The 17,619-nt window shown below is 46.2% G+C and overlaps 1 protein-coding gene across 1 annotated transcript; it reads right to left on the bottom strand.

Moving 5' to 3' along the window:
- Nucleotides 1-12,657: 12,657 nt before the first annotated feature.
- Nucleotides 12,658-15,024, bottom strand: LOC127768778 (subtilisin-like protease). The gene has a single exon (XM_052294425.1). The coding sequence runs from the start codon at nucleotides 15,022-15,024 to the stop codon at nucleotides 12,658-12,660; it is 2,367 nt and encodes a 788-aa protein (XP_052150385.1).
- Nucleotides 15,025-17,619: the final 2,595 nt, after the last annotated feature.

Below are 17,619 nucleotides of genomic sequence, written 5' to 3'. Positions count from 1 at the left end.
CTGCCGACGGGGTGAGCGGCATTGGGCAATCGGAGGATCTGATGTCATCAAGGCAAACTCCTGTGCATGATGTTCCAAGTTTTCAATCAACCTTGCAGATGATAAAAGCATGCTTTTGAGAAAGGCTGAGATGTTTAATACATACTGGTGGAGGAGGGTTGAAAGCATTGTACGGCACCACTGGCAGCAAGTGCGAATAGCTGACTACGATTGCATTTGAGAAGATTTTATACATTCTCTCCTTCATAATTTTGAATTCAAGAGATTATGGATCTTCACGGTTAGGGTCATGCTTGCCATCAAATTCAAAGGCCGTACGAGATCTTTCCTTGATTGGGGCCAGCCGGCTCTTGATAAAATGCCGGGTGATTTGTTCCCCTTGCAGACCCTGTTCCTTCAGCTTCAGCATACGGTCAATCAGGGCGAGTGCTTGAGCAGCCTCATCTCCCATTGGAAGCGAGTTCCAAGTATCTTGATACACTGGAGGAAGGCAGGAGTACTCGGGAAGAGCTGATTCAGGATTTTGCACATAAAACCAATTCGCATGCCAACCCTTGTTTGAGGTTTTGAAGGGCATGGAAAAGTACTTTTGGCTCAAGGTTCCCCTTAGTTGGAAACCGGCTCACCCAACAACACATGGTTTTCTCTTGTTTGGCTAGGGCTTGAGGAAGAAGATGCGACAGAACAGGGCAAAATGCGGTCTTACACCCAGGAAAGCCTCGCAAGCGTGGATAAAATTGGTGATGTGGACTATGGAATTGGGGTTTAGGTGATGCAAACTGATCCCATAGAAATCCAAAATCCCCCGGAAGAAACTTGAGGTTGGAAGAGAAAATCCGCCATAAAAGAAATGGGAAAACACCACCACCTCGTGTGTGTCGGGGGTCGGAAATGTTTCACCGCACGCTAGACGCCACCCGATGATCTCCTTTGCCGGAAGAACGTCGTGCGCCACCATCTCCTTCAGGTTTTCCTCTGTTACATTGGAGGGCGCCCACTGACTCTCAAAGCTTTCTCTCTCTTCCGCCATGGATGCGAACTGGATGATGTGATTTGGTTCGAAGTGTGGCTGGGAATGGATGGGAGATTGATGTGGTGGTTGCGTGGGAGATTTTCGTGGGGCTTTGGAGGCTGGATTTGTGTGAATCTGTGAACCCTAGCTTCGCCGGTGTGGTTTTGCACTATAGCAGAGAATGGGGAAAGTGGCGAGAGTTTCGGCGGGGAAGACGAACCGACGCTTTGCTTCTAGTGTTATTTTATTAGGGTATCGGGAGTACTAATGGGCCTGGGCCTAAACAGTACTTTAGCCCAATTTTGCTATCAGCGTGGCTAAGTTGTGATCCTTAGGGACTTAGGCATTTTGCTTCGGTGACACTTGCTCACAACAGTATAGCCCAATGCTGTTAAAATCCTTTTTGACGCAGTTAGATAATTCTTTGGAATTACTACGATGCAAATAAAATGGTGCTCAACAGAAAAGTGTTATACTAATTTTGTAGGCCTTTTTAGGCTAGCTGTTCGGGTTTTGTTGAGATGACTGGTTTTTGAATAGTCATTCTCTCGGCATGTTATATGCTTATTTTGATATGGTGTGAGTCATAGCTTAGGCAATTTAGACTCACCTATTGTCATGATTTATACCACATTTGATGGATCTTTTTTGAGAGTTTTTACTCGGATTCTTATCATATGTGTTGGTTTATAGACCTTCAGTGTGCTTCTCCCTCGGAGTTTTTTATATCTTCTTTTCTGGTATCTCAAAGCTAAAGCAGTCGGCTGGATGTTTTATTAAACGTAGCATATGCTTAGCTGTGTGATACCATGGATGATCCGGTTGTAAAACCACTCGGTTGGATTTTTGCACCTTGACTATATGTTTAGTTTTTAACTAATCACATAGTCGGGGGCTACACCTAATTAGGTGCATCGATTGCACCTGATTTTTTTTTCTATTTTTAGCCCTTCACAGTCTTTGATCTTACTACTCGGGAGGCCAAGGCAGAAGAAGTTGGAGCACTCGGATTATCGTTTTGGGTTACGAGAGAAAACTATTTTGTCGACTGTAAAGGTCTCAGGGGCTACTATGGAGATTATGGATACCCCATACCTACACGGCATGTATAGTCCGACTGGGTATGAGGTGCCATGTATAGATAAGATATCTTTAAAGGGACTTGGGTTAAATTCCAAACTTATATGTCAAGGAAATACCCGGGATCCCAGTCGGTTATGATTGTATATTATCTGTAACTACCTATTCCGTTAGGGATATGGACTGTAATTTGTAATACGGACTCCTTCCCCTATATAAGGAGGAGTCCGGGTGCCTTTGGGGGCACGATTTTCTCCCAGATCATACGATCAATAATACACTCGGCGAATCAATCTCCGGACAGGAGTAGGGTATTACTTCTTGATTAAGAAGGCCTGAACCTGTATAAAATTCCTTGTCTCTCAACCCATTCACTTTTCCAGCTTGATAGCCACCCCCTTTTAGTATTGCCGAAATCTTGTTTCGACACAGATATACTTCAGTTCGTTGAGGAGGGACTGTTGGTTACACCGGTGCATCTAAAACCTGGATGGCCTATTTGCTTCGCTGCTTGTTCACACAGTTTATGGAAAGCACGCAATCAAAAAAACATTCAACCAAAGAGAGTATACAGTGGCTGCCGTGATGCACCAAATCAGAGAATGTCTGCACTTGTGGGAGAACCGCGTCAAGCCACAATGCCGGACTCTAATGCGCAGTTGGGCTGCCTTGCTAGCATAGCAGCTATATCTCCCTACTCTTTTTATGTTCTTCATGTTGTTTTCTGTTTTCTTTTTTCGTTTTTCTCTTTCTCTCTCCCTTCTTTCTTCTTCCTTCCTCTGTCTACTGTTGTTTCTTTTCAGTTTCTTTCCGATCTTTGTACTTCTGCTGTAACACCTTGGCTACCATTAATAAAATGGTTATAAGGTAGAGCCTCTCTACCTTTTTCAGTCAAGAAAAAAAAAAAGACCCCCGAGCCAGCGACGATCTCCTCCGCGGCCGTCACTGACTGGCTCTGCCCGCCAGCCGAAACGAACGTCATGTGTGTGGTGTGGCTAAATGTGTTTGATTCAATCAGGTGCGACAGCTCGTGAAGACGACGACGGCGGTGGTGGTTCTTCGACGGTCTGGGCTGGCGTTGTGGCGGCTGACACAGGCGGCGCCGGCAGCGGGGGCGAGAAAGCGGCTCAAAGACTATCTTTGGTTTTAGTGCCCACAACAAAAGCAGCCGCAGCAGCAGCTGTTGCCCGGACTATTTTGCTGTTATTTTGTGAGAGGGTGTGAGATTAGATGAGATGGCGTGCAGATGCAATACAGGGCTTGTGGGAAATTGGAAAAACTTGGCAGGATTGATGGGTTAGGTCTTTGTATGGTTCTGAACATAGTGCTGTCTACAATCAGATTTGGGAATCAAACTGCATGTAGGCAGATAGTCTTCCTGAGTGGTACAATGAATTAAGGGAATTTAACACTCACTAGAGTTCTGTTTCCAGTTAATCAGAAGCAATAAATTGAGGGAAATAGAGACTCACAAGAGTTACATTTCCAGTCAATCAAAAGGTTAGTTTTTTTTGGTTCACACTAACAATTTCCAACTCAAATTATGTTGATGCATGTAAACAATCTGTGAGTTTAGAGCACTTGAAACTAGGCAATAAAACATTTGGGAATAAATTACTTTGCTCAAACCGGGACCCAACATCACCAGCAGTAAATTTCTGAAGTAACATTCATATATGAGATGTTAAGTTCATCATTTTTTTTTGTTCAGTACGAGTTTTCACTGCAGATGGTTAATGGTTTCAAATTTTTGGGGGTATTTTACAGGTGTTTGACGGTTATGGTCGTACAGACGAAGCATCTTTTGTTCGGAAGAACTTAGCAAGGTCCATAGTTGATGTTTGGTTGACTTCCCCAGCAGCATCCCCAATGCAGTTAGGAGTGCATTTCTACATGTTTTACCTGCCATGTCTAATTATGTATATCTATGTATTCCTATATTCAAGTATATATTTCTGTGCTGAAATGGAAATAGAAAAATGGCATTGTTGTTTTTAATATACATTGGGCTGTCTGAAATTCAGAACACTGAAATATACATTGTTATTGTCCCTTGACTTTGCTTCTTATATGAGTGATTAAGTGAATTTATTACTAAATGGTTAATAGTTTTTGAATTGTACAATGGAAACTGGGAGTTTTCTATGTTTTATAAAGTTTGAATTGTATAATGGTAAGCATTTAAAGTAACCTGAATTTGTTAATATGGAGCATGCTGGCAGCTTGCTTTCAAAATTCCTTTGAGGAATTCAGAATATATAAATGTAACAGGTTTGCTATGGCACTTCCAAATTTGCTATCGGACTTTCAAGGAAAGCAGCGAACCTCTCCTGTTTGCTATGGGACTTCCTGATTAGGGCTAAATTTTTGTACAAAATCTGTGAGTAACGGAATTGTTCTGATTTGAAACAGAGACCTTTGGTTTAGAGCATGATCACTAAGTTAGTACCGGTATTGTCGGAGGGTGAACTCCTCCATCGGGGAACCATGAGGCCCTCTTTTTTGGTTCAGCCGGGGACAGCGGGTGAGATTTGAGGGCTTGGTGAGCAAAGCTGTGTGACATTAAGGGGTCAGCCCCCTCAAAGACGATGAGACAAAAGGAGTTTATATAGGTTCGGGCCAATAAGAAGCGTAATACCCTACTCCTGTGCTTAGCTGATCTTATGAGAAATTACAAGATCTCCTTGTTGGAGTAGATCGAGTTGATCCTCAGGGGCAGAAGCTCCCCTCCCTTTTACTAGGCTTGGATCTCCTTTTATACCTCAAGGGGTTACCACATGGGCCAAAAAATCTAGCTCCGATGGAGAAGTATTTTGCATTAAATGCCTGTCATGTCTCTTGACTTGGGAAGCAAGCGCACGTCATCTTGATGATGGGGCCTGTCAAATCCTGCCGCCTGACACGGGGGGCGCCCATGTCAGCTGCTATTAATGGGTGAAAACTTCTGGGCTCCTGTTTGCACCGGCAAACGGGAACCCCAATTGACCAGGGCGGATGGACCGACTCTGGCCAGGATGAGAGGCTAAGACCTCTCATCATCATGACTGACGGGACAGGACGGGATGTACGCCCCCTGACACATGCGATAGTGCACCTAACACCCCGGGTCCCATCGGTCATTCGACCGGTCACAGGCCAATTTAGGCGCGCTGCATGCCACATTAAATACGGCGTGGCGCGCCTGCTCAGGTCACCATTAATACGGGTAGGTGAGCGCTCGAAGGTGGCCACCTAACCCACCGCACGTGGCGACCCGCAGAGGGGGTCTGGGGAGCCCGACCCCTAGTCACATGAGGGAGTGGCTGCCGCCTTGCCTCGGGCCCGGCCCCCCTCGGGGGAGGGCCACGTGGCATTGGGGGGCAGCCTCCTCCGTCTGGTCGCTGGGACGGAGTGGCCGCCGCCCCACCTCAGGCCTGACTCCCCTCGGGGGAGGGCCACGTGGCATTGGGGGGCAGCCTCCTCCGTCTGGTCGCTGGGACGGAGTGGCCGCCGTCCCACCTCAGGCCTGACTCCCCTCGGAGGAGGGCCACGTGGCATTGGGGGCAGCCTCCTCCGTCTGGTCGCTGGGAAGGAGTGGCCGCCGCCCCACCTCGGGCCTGACTCCCCTCGGGGGAGGGCCACGTGACATTGGGGGGCAGCCTCCTCCCTCTAGTCTTGAGACCCCAGGCCCATATCACCGATAGATATTGTTTTAAATTCAAGCACACTCCTCTAGTTGGAAACTTTGATCAGTCAGGTTTGAATTATGTCTCATCTTTATGCAAATAATTTCTTTTTTTTAGGTAATGATCATTTGATTTAGAGTTTAATTTGGCACAATTGGAGTATTAACTCTAAGTCAGGGCTAAATTTTGTACAAAATCTGTAAGTAGTATAATTGTTTTTTTGACCTGAGACAGAGTCCTAACATGATATCAGAGATAGTTGCAGAATTTTGTAATGTCTGTGAGTACCAGAATCATTCTAATTTGGAACAGAACTCCTCTGATTAACAACTTTACTCAGTCAGTGTGAATTGTGCCTCCTCTTAAGTGCAGATAGTTTCTTTCATTTCAAGAAATGATCATTTCATCAGTCCGCCGTGCTCTCTTAGGCCTACATCATGGGCAATCAAGTGTGGACCTCGGGTCATATTGGCAACATCTACATCTAGTCAGATAATACCACGACAAGCATGCAGTCCTTCAAATTTCCAGTGTAAGCATCCATACTCATCCAAACATAAGATTTTGGGAAGACACGTGGTTGGGATCGCGTGCTTTCAAAGATCAATACCCTACATTATATAATCTGGCTCGAAAGAAGCAGTCCAATGTGGCAAAGGTCATGAGCACAACGCTGCTAAATATCTCTTTTAGAAGAGCTATTGTTGGCCAAAAGCTAATCAAGTGGAACGATTTGATCCTCAGGCTAGCTAATATAACTTTGTTAAATGAAAAGGACTTCTTTGTATGGTCGCTCCATAAGAATGGTCAATTTTCCGTCAAATCTATGTATGCCACGATCATGAACGGTAATGTTCGGATAAAAAGAGAATTCTGTGGGACTTGAAAATTCCACTAAAGATCAAGGTCTTTATTTGGTTTCTTCACAAGAAAGTAATTCTAATGAAAGATAACCTGGCTAAATGAAAATGGGGGGGGGAGACAAACATTGTTCTTTCTGCTATGCACAAGAGACAATCCAACATCTTTTCTTTGAGTGTCCTGTCGCTCAGTTTGTTTGGAGATGTGTGTTTTTTGCTTTTAATATCTCCCACCCCGTAACGCCAAAAACATTTTCGGTAATTGGCTTAGAGGGGTATCTAGGTCCATCAATAAGATGATTCTAATTGGAGCTAGTGTTGTATGTTGGTCAATTTGGTGTTGTCGCAATGATAAAGTTTTTAATGGTAAACAATTATCTAACCCTATGCAGGTTATCTTTATGTCTTCCTACTGGCTCCACTTTTGGTCTACAATGCTACCACAGGAGGAGCAGGATACTATGCGCAATGGTGCTACACTCTTGAAATCGGTAGCCAAGGGTCTCTTATTTGACTATGGGTGGCGTAGTTCCATAAGAATTGCTAGCTAAAAAATTTTATGTGGTTTAACGCTAGTCAATAATAAAGGAGAGTTGGGGATTTGTCCCATCACCTTATTTCTCATTTTGATTTACTTTTATCTTACCTTTTTATTACTATTAAACTTATTGTTGTGTGTCTTATCACAGAAGCCGAGATGTAATCCATTTTCATTATCTAAAAAAATACTCATCCACTTACTTTATATGCATGAATAACATTATTTTCAAAACTGAAAGATCAAAGGTATGTTCTGCTGTGGTGGATGAACAAATAGCCTGGTGAGGATAGTGAAAGTGGAGTGAAGACGAAGCAGAGTATGATGCACGTCGTGGCTAAAACAAGACCCTCCTATTATGGAAATTATGAGCATGCTTGTCTCTTGAATCCTTTTTTTTTAACGACTCGCACGAGACGGTGTGAAGTTCTATTGATAGAGCAGGAAAAAATTACAAGATTACAACCCTGGAGGATCGTAACCAGGAAAAAGAAAAAAGGATACCACCACCCACACTCCGACATCGCCAACACACAAGCCCAGGAGAAGGCTAGCACCAGAGCGGCCGCCGCTAAGCGTGATCGACCGCCACCACACCAACAAAGGGACACAAACGAGATCACCCCCTAGGGGATGCCAAAACGACGTCTCCAAGAAGAAAAGCAACGGAAAAACTGCCGCCGCCGTTTGTCGGGACTCAGCCAAGACTGGGCTTTCGCCCAGCAATCACCCTTGAGGGGTGAGACAGCACGACAACGCCCTCAGGAGGATCGTTGTCGGTCCGGCCAAGGCCGGACTGGGTTTTCACCCGCCGCTCACCGGCTGCGAATCCACGGCTGACGCACCGATGCTCCACCACCACACAAACTCTGCCGACATGTGGGACCCCTGCACCGGTGTCCCCCGCCGGCCAGCCTTCGTGCGCTGAAGACCACGCCACATCCACCGGCAGCTCCTCCTCACACCTAGGTCGCCTCCTCCACTGCCGGCCGCACCTCTCACGTCAAGCCGGCTTCCTCCACCGGACGCGCCTCTCGCGCCAATCCGGCCTCCCTCCATCGGCCGCGCCTCTCGTGCCAAGCCGGCCTCCATCTCCGCCGCCCGCGCCTCTCACGCCGAGCCAGCCTCCGCTGCCATCGGCTGCGTCTCTCTGCGCCAAGCCGGTCTCCGACCCCTCCACCGGACGATGCCGCGCCGGCCAGAAGCAGCTGTCTCCCACGCCCTCGGCTAGCCGTCCGAGGCCGTCATGCCTCCGGTGACCGCAGTCGCGGTCACCACCACCACAGCCGCTGCTGTCGAACGCCCAGCCACTCGCACCCGACTCCTTCCCCGCCGCCGACGTCACCACCACCTCCACAGTCACGGCCGCCGTCGCTGCTGCCACTAGCGCCAGTCACCGCCTCCGCAGACCGTTGCTGCACCGTCGCTCTCCGCCACCAAGGAGCCAGCAACGCCCCGACGCCGCCGCCATGCCCTCCGCCGTCGTCACCAGCCGACGCCGCCGCTGCTGCTGTCGCCAGCCGACCACCAAACCCGGCCACCCCTCGACCGCCATCGCAGCCACCGCACCTCCGTCTCCAGCGTCTCCGCGCCGTCACGCCCGTCGACGCCGGATCCGGCCGCCTCCTCAGCAGTCGTCGTCCGGCTCCACCGCCGCCAGTTCCGGCCGCTGTGGCATCGGCACCGCCGTCGCCGTCGCCCTGAGGACGACGACCTCTTCCGCCGGCGCCAGACCCGCACCGGGCACCGTCGGAAACCTCCCCGCCAGATTCGCGTCAAATCTGGCGGCCTCTTCCACCGCCGCCAGCGCCTCCAAACCTCCGCCGCCATCCCCGCCAAAGGCCGCTCCCGAGCACACTGCCCCGCCGCCGGCTTAACTCAACGAGAACTCCGGCTGGCCGGCGCGGATCTGGGCGGTTTCTGCCTCCCGACGCCGGCAGACCTCCCCCTGCCCTTGTGCGGCGAGACGAAGCGAAGCCCCGCCGCCGCCGTCCTTGCCGACGGCGCGGCTTTGCCGGCGGCCACTCGGGCGGCGGCGAGGCGGAGGAGGAGGGAGGGACGGCGGGCGACGGCGGCCTGGGCACCTCCCGTGCCGCCCGAGAGGAGACGACACGAGAGGAAAAGGTCCGCTATACGCCCCCTCAAGAGGTGAATAGATAACTTATAGCCTAGCAGGCGATGGATCATTAGATTGCATCCATGTTTCTCTTTATCTTTCTGGTTTGAGCTTGAGAATGTATTTTTCGGTTGGTCTTGAACTCTTGAAGTCACACCTGGATGGATGGGTGTTTGGTATTCTCGTTTCCTTTTACCCAACTCATTTTATTTATGAATGATAATGTAATTTTGATAATTTACTTATCCAAAAATTGTGGGATAAAATCCTTATTTGACTCCTAAAGTTGACCTCCATTCTCTCATTGGCATGTGGATCCATGACTAACATGTCAGTAAATTATCATGGAAAAAATTTCAATTAGAGTTGCTTGTAGTTATTTTGCACATCATGAGCAAATAGTATTTATGTACATAAAAGAATTTCTTAGTGCATCAACAATCAGATGATTTTGAGTGAAGATATAAAAGTTACGATGCAATTTTGCGCACATGGTTGTCTTTAAAATATAAAAATTCTATCGTTCAATCTTTACATGAATTTTAAATTTATCTAATTATATTTTTGATTGTGCTAACATATGATAGTCTTTGGTTTAATTTTACCGTAGCGTTAGCACGGACAAGTTAATAGTATTAAAGGTTCAACAATATATTTGAACATACAAAATTACAAGAAATAAACATAATATTCATAAAAATTTACAAAAATTACATGCAAAAAATATTTATATACTTAGATAAAAATAAATTAAAACCATATATAACAATAAAATTGCAATTATAAATATGTTAACTATAATATTACATGCATACCATCTAAATGTTAGGCTTTGATATATATAATTTTAGGTGGCTAAAATTTTAGGAATCACTAAAAAAATATCTTAAATTTTTTTTAAAGAACTTTCAAATATAATAGTTGTAGAGTTACATTAGAGTTACACTAAAGTTACATTATAGTTACATTTACATTGTAATATCTATATAACTTAGGTATAATACATATTTCTTTACTTACATACAAGTTAATATAACTAGCATGGTGGCCCGCGCAGATTGCGCGGCTAGCATCATTATATTTTCTCTCATATAATAGCATATATGTTTTCTCATTATATTATTCAAATATATTAAAATGACAACATAATTTTAAATTTTGTAATAACTTTACAAAACTACTAATGTGTAATATTCATATTATATTTTATATACGTGTTAGTTATTACTTATTTTTAATATCAAATTTTAGTTATTTGTAAATTATATATATTCCTATATGTACTCTAGACTTGTCTTTTAATTTTTTTTTAATTCCGAATTTTCTGTAAATTGTATTTCTATATAGACTCTATGCTCTTCTTCCAATATTATTTATTTTTATTTCTGAATTTTCATATTATATTTTATATACGTGTTAGTTATTAATTATTTTTAATGTCAAGTTTTAGTTATTTGTAAATTATATATATTCCTATATATACTCTAGACTCATCTTTTAACATTTCTTTTTTTTAATTCTGAATTTTCTGTAAATTGTATTTCTATATAGACTGTTTGCTCTTCTTTCAATATTATTTATTTTTATTTCTGAATTGTTATTATTACTAATTGCATTTATATGTGGACTATAAACTTATCTTTCAATATTCTTTAATTTTAATTTCAAATTTCAGTTACTTCTAAATTGTATTTCTATATTTGTATTCCTATATTGACCTTAAACTCTTCTTCCCATGTTATTCTTAATTTCGAATTTTAGTTATTTGTAAATTGTATTTTTATACATACTCTAAACTCTACTTTTAATTTTATTATATTTATTCCAAATTTTAGTTAGTTTTAAATTCATATATGGACTCTATACTCTACTTCTAATATTCCTTGTTTTAAATTGGGTGAATAGCTAATATGCTCCCTGAAGTTTCACTTCGGGCTCAGTTTAGTCCTTGATGTTTTAAATCGTCCAAACAAGTCCTCCAAATTAATCATTTGGGTTAATATAGTCCTTGAACCCAAAAAAGTGCCACAAATTAATTATTTGGGTTAATATAGTCCTTGGACCCACAAAAAGTGCCACGAGAGCATGTCAAGTCATCCTCGCATGCAGCGGTATGAATGAAATGAACATTCTACCCTTATATACCATATAAAAAAGAAAACAAATATTTCACACATGTATGGACATTTTAGAATTGTCACTTACGATTGCTGTAGCCTAATCGTATAAATTCCTTTGTCGGCCACCCTCCGCAACAATGTTGGGCCTAGGTTACCTTGTTTTTTTATGTCTTTTATTTCTTTTCTATATAGTATATAGGGGTAGAATAGTCATTTCATTCATATCGCTACATGCGAGGATGACTTGGCATACTCATGTACCATTTTTTTGGTATAAGGACTATATTAACCCAAATAATTAATTTGGAGGAGATGTCTGAACGATTTGAAACCTGACTAAACTGAGCCTGAAGCGAAACTTCAGGGACCATATTAGCTATTCACCCTTTTTAATTCCAAATTTCTATTATTTCCTAATTGTATTTCTATATGGACTCTATACTCTACTTCTAATATTCCTTATTTTTAATTCCAAATTTCAGTTATTTCCTAATTGTATTTCTATATGGACTCTATACTCTACTTCTATTATTCCTTATTTTTAATTCCGAATTTAAGTTATTTCCTAATTGTATTTCTATATGGACTCTAGTCTCCTCTTCTAATATTCCTTATTTTTTAATTCCAAATTTCAGTTATTTCCTAATTGTATTTCTATATGGACTCTAGTCTCCTCTTCTAATATTCCTTATTTTTTAATTCCAAATTTCAGCTATTTCCTAATTGTATTTCTATATGGACTCTAGTCTCCTCTTCTAATATTCCTTATTTTTAATTCAGAATTTCAGCTATTTCTAAATTGTATTTCTATATGGACTCTGCTTTTTCTTTTTCTCCGATTAATGTGAGAATTTCTAGGCCATGAGAGCGAACGTGGAGGCTCATTTTTCTATTCCTTTAATAATATAATAGATAGATAGTTATATAATAATTATAGTAGAGATAGTATATTATAACCGTACAATAAAGTTTTCCACTCAGTTTTTTAATTGTCTCGAAGTTTTCTCAGGCGTCCTAAATTTAGCAATACCTTGCAATTTGATAAAAGATTTTCTACGGCTCGAATTCCTTTTCCTGTTTTATCGACCACGATTTTTAGGATCTTATATGTCAGATTTCCTTCCATAGTCAAGAACTTTTTTTCTGTACCATTAATTGGAGGGTTTTGTCCAAATTAATTGTATTGTATGGCAGATACTGAACATTATTAATGGTTAAAACACCTGGAGGTGACTTAAAACAAGAATATCATGTCATTAACGACCGCTAGCTTCCTAACTTCAGGTACGGTTGGGGAACGGCGACAATCGGACTGCGCACGACATGCTTCCCAGACACCCAACTCAAGCTTCCCTCCACCACCTCGCCGCCGCCGCCGCCGCCACTCACCGTCACGCTGAAGTCCTTCTTCTCGCCGACACCGGAGAACACCAGCTTCTCCGGCGACACACGCATCGTCAGCGACCTGGGTATCTCCAGCTTCACCGTGTAGGTCGACCTGGCCGGCCCGACGTTCGTCACCGTCCGGTTCACCGTGAACGGCGGCGGCGCCGCCGACGACGACGACCGCGGCAGCGGCACCGTGATGGTCGGGTAGTTGAGCTGCGCCTCCGGTATCTTGTTCTTGTCCAGCTTCCCGCAGCTCAAGCTCTCGTTGCGCACGATCGTCCCCAGCCCGGCGTCTCCGAGCAGCGCGCAGATGTAGCCGGCGTAGTCAGCGACGGCGATGTCGTACACTAGGCCTGGGTCGGCGGCCCTCGCCGGGTTGATGTGGCCGGCGCCGGTGAGGAACGCGGTCGCCCTCTCGTGGTGTTCGTCCAGGATCGGGTTGCCGGCGCCGTCGACGGCGTCGGACGTCGTCAGGATGGCTGACTTGATGGCGGCCGGCGACCAGTCCGGGTGGCGGCTCTTGACGAGCGCCGCCACGCCGCTCGCGTGCGGGGTCGCCATGGACGTCCCGGATATGACCTTGAAGAGCCCGCCGCCTCCGCCGCCGCCGCCGTGCTGGAGGTGCGGCGGCCATGCGGCGAGGATGTTGAGCCCCGGCGCCAGGACGTCCGGCTTGAGCACGCCCGGGGCGACCTTGCTCGGTCCCCGGGACGAGAAGGAGGCGACGGTGGGCGCCGGGTGGACGCTGAGCAACGTGTTGTCGAACACCACGGTGGCGTTGGGTTTGCAGCCGCCGGCTGATGATGACGACGACCTAGCGTACTCCGTGATGTTGTGGCCACCGGCGACGGTCACCTGCACCATGCCCGGGCCGTAGTCCTCGAGGACGGTCGTGTAGCCTTCGCTCTCGGTGTTGATCAGCACCACGCCGCCGGCGCCGGTGGCCATCATGGCGCTCACGACGGACTCGTCCTCGACCGGATCGGACTGGCAGACCACGAGGTGGCCGGCGACGCCATCTCCGACGATTCCGGCGAGCTCGTTACATTTCGGTTGCTTCTCCGAGAAGAGGAGTGGGTAGTACGAGGTCGAGGAGTTGGGCTGCTGGGCGAGCGCCTGGCCGGCGACGAGCTCGCCGTTGCCGAGCAGCACGGTGGTGGAGAAGCTCCGGTCGACCGAGCCTGCGGCGACCGTGAGCAGCCACGGCGCGTCGTTCGAGACCGTCGACGGCTCGGGGCCGCCATTGCCGGCCGCGCACACCACGGTGATGCCTCGCGCCACCGCGCTGAAGGCGGCAATGGCGATGGGGTCCTCATCGAAGGGGGGACTCGACCACCTCCCGAGCGACACCGAGAGGACGTCGACTCCGTCCTTCATGGCCTCGTCGAACCCGGCTAGCACGGCGTCGTCATCGCAGCCTGAGCCGTTGCACACCTTATACATGGCGACGTGCGCGCCGGGCGCGATCCCGGCCGCCGTTCCCGCGCCCAGGCCGCGGTCCGACGCGCCGCCGGCGACGAAGTTCCCGGCGGCCGTGGACGCGGTGTGTGTCCCGTGGCCGACGTCGTCGTCGCCGCCGCCGCCGCCGTCAACGAAGGACTTGACGCCGACGAGCTTGTTGTTGCACCGCCGCGTGGCGGCGACGGCGCAGGAGCCCCTCCACCTCGCCGGCGGCGGCGGGACGCCGCGGTCGTCGAAGGAAGGGTGCGCGGCGTGGACGCCGGTGTCGAGCAGCCCGACGACGACGCCCTTCCCGTAGCCGGCGACGTCCCTCCAGAACCCGGCGCCTCTCGTCAGCCCGAGGAACTCCGGCGTGTGCGTCGTCATGAGGCGCAGCGTCCGGCGCCCCGGGAACGCGCGCACGAACCCGGGCTTCTTGGACACCACGCCGGCGAGCTCGGCGGCGGTGAGCCTCGCGGCGAAGCCCTCGAACACCTCGGTGTAGGAGCGGATGATCCGTGCCTGATCGGCGCCGTCGTCCATGCGCCGGCCTCCCGGCAAGAAAGACTCGTGCCACCGGCGGTGCCCGTCGTCGTCCGTGGCCGCGCCGTGCGGCGGCGGGTCGACGAGCACGATGTAAGTCCGGTAGGCGTCGGCTGGCGGCGGCGGCGTGCCATTCGGAGTACGGACGACGCTGCTTGCTTCACCTGCATGGATATAGCAGAGTGCAGGTGCAGGAGAGAGCAAGGAGGCTAGAGCCAGTAACACAAGAAGATTGATCATGAGATTTGTAGAGGATGACATTGATGGGAATGCAATTAAGCTAGCAAGCCAAGCTTCATCTTTATATATACATATAGATATCAATCATGAAGGCAAAATGAAGCACACTACATATCTCAGCAGGATTAATTGCATTCTCGTTTCTCTGAATCGTTGTAGATGGGGCTTGCATTTATTTTCGTGTGATCAAATAATCAATTGAGCATAGGATGGTTTATGTATTAAAGGCTTGGATTAATTTTCTCCCTCCACCTTTCCAAGACAAAAAAATATTTAATATGCAGGGAGGGATGCATATCTATATCAGTATACAATTTGGTATAAATGTAGATTTGAAAATCAAACCAAAACAAAGGGTATGTATTGTTAAAGATATGAAAGTTATATGTCAGAAAATCTTTGCCATTAAGACATAAGTCTCTGTATTAAATGCCCAACTTGATGCATATACTCCCTCCATACTCGTAAAGAAAGTCATTTAGGACAGCGACACGGTCTCCAAAACACAACTTTGATTTCTTATTTTTATAAAAATATTTATTGAAAAGTGATATATGTATACTTTTGTGAAAGTATTTTTCAAGACAAATCGATTCATATAATTTTTACATTTTCAAACTCAACAACTTGAGAGTTATTTATGATTTATATTCCTAAGATTTGACTTAAACATTGTCCTAGACCAATACCTTTATGAGTATGGAGGGAGTACCTTATGACCTGGCTATACTTACGACGTCATATTATATAAAAAAAAGTTCAAATCTTTCAACAGTATTTACACTATAAATTCCATATATTACATTGTAAATTTTATATATGTATAGCGTAGTTTTCTTACACAGTAAAATTTTAAACCTTCGCTGTAATTTTTTCTTATATTCAGGATACTGTTATTATCTGCTTAAATCATATAAGCAAAAGGACAACGACAAAACTTTAGTTTGCATCACATGATGAAAAAATTGATTGAAATCAACCGAAAAGGTGGTGCCATAATTTTACCAAAACTGTTTAGTTTATTAGCATTTTGGCTCTTTATTGATTTGAGAATTTGTTTTATTATTAATGTGAGAAATTTTAGCTTTCCCGATTAATATGTGAATTCCTGGCCTTTGGCCTCCTGAAATTTCCGTGGAAGTGCTTCTATGAGGGCCTTCTTCAGTTAGTATGAATATATTTTATGATTTTCTCAAATTGAGTAGTTTAGCATAGTTTCTCTTGGAAATATGGTCATATATCGGCATATTTTAATTTAAAATATTAAGATAATAATCATGGCATGAACAATGTAGGGTGATCTAGTGATAAAATGTAACATAACCAGAGCATGCTTAAAGTATAATAAGCATCATGAACATACCAAGAACGCAATTCTAACAGAGGTATCAAAGAATGAGTTAACAGTAGTAGAAAGATATATCCCGAGAATGTCCCTCTGCTGGATTGTGAGGCAGAACTGCCTCCGTTGACGTTGACGTTCGCAGCGGCTCCGGCTAACGGCGCGCCATCTCCAGGGACGGCGGCAGCTGCACCGGCTCCAGGTGCAGACATGGTGGAGACGACGACGAACAGAGCAGAAGTCGAGAGCAGTCGTGCAGAAGCACTCCCCAAAAACCTGATCACCCGCCTACCTGGTGCAGATCTCAGGCGAAGGTATGGTTCCGGAGGCCCTGCTCGTTTCGATCTCTCGTGCACGCAAGCGATCAGAAGCGGGGAGGCAGAACAGAGGCAGCACAGGCGTGCAAAGGAGGAAGAACACCAGCGAGAGAAAGCAAGCGAGAGAGTTCTGATCGGATTAGCGGCCTCCTTATATAGCACGAGTGATTCCGCCAGTTGCCGCACGCGCCATTATGGAGGCAATCGTGGGATCGTGGGATCATGGTTGCAAAAAGGGTAGAGGCAGACGCAACGCAACGCAACGCACGCCCGCCACGCCATTCCCACGCCCTCGCCCCGGCCCGGCCGGCTCGGCGCGCGCGCGTGTGGCTTTCCGATTCCCACCTCAACCGATCAACAGGGAGCCTCCAATAACTCCCTATTTAAGTTGAGATACTCCTCGTTTAATTCCTGAGGTGGTATTATTATCCTTAACATTTATTATGGGCCTTTGAGATTTAATAGAATAAATCGGGCCTAACCCAATTATTCTAACAATCCCCACCAAATTTCAAGGCTCATAAGAAATGTTCTCAAGGTTGTGCCTGTTTGATATACCAGTGTTTTGGTGGAGATTGTTAAGTTGAACTTCCACATAGGAAATGAGCTACATCAGACCACAACTGAACAATGGACTATGCCTTGAATTGTCAGTCTTGTGTGATCAGGTTTCACTCAAACCCTTGACTGGTACTAGGCTCCCGTTCGCATCCCCTATGTTTGGAGCATATAAGTCAAACTCCAGGCCTTTTCATGAGTATCTAGAGATCACCCAAATCTCATAGACTATGACTAGCAGTCAAACTCATATAGGTGTGTTCCTTCTGAGATGTTCTGCAGGTCAACATCTCTACTTAGAAAAGCTACTCGGATCACATTAAGGCATGAGCCATCCTACCATGCAGAAAAGAAGAGAAGTGCATCATGAAAATGAGCCCTTTTCAAGGGTCTCTTCTC

This window comes from Oryza glaberrima, chromosome 3 (assembly GCF_000147395.1).
Source record: "Oryza glaberrima chromosome 3, OglaRS2, whole genome shotgun sequence".
NCBI lineage: Eukaryota > Viridiplantae > Streptophyta > Magnoliopsida > Poales > Poaceae > Oryza > Oryza glaberrima.
The sequence above is the reverse complement of the archived record's forward strand: the minus strand, read 5'-3'. Positions and strand labels throughout refer to the sequence as shown.

Coding starts and splice junctions, on each gene's coding strand:
- LOC127768778 (XM_052294425.1), bottom strand. CDS start 15,024: ATGTCATCCTCTACAAATCTCATGATCAATCTTCTTGTGTTACTGGCT.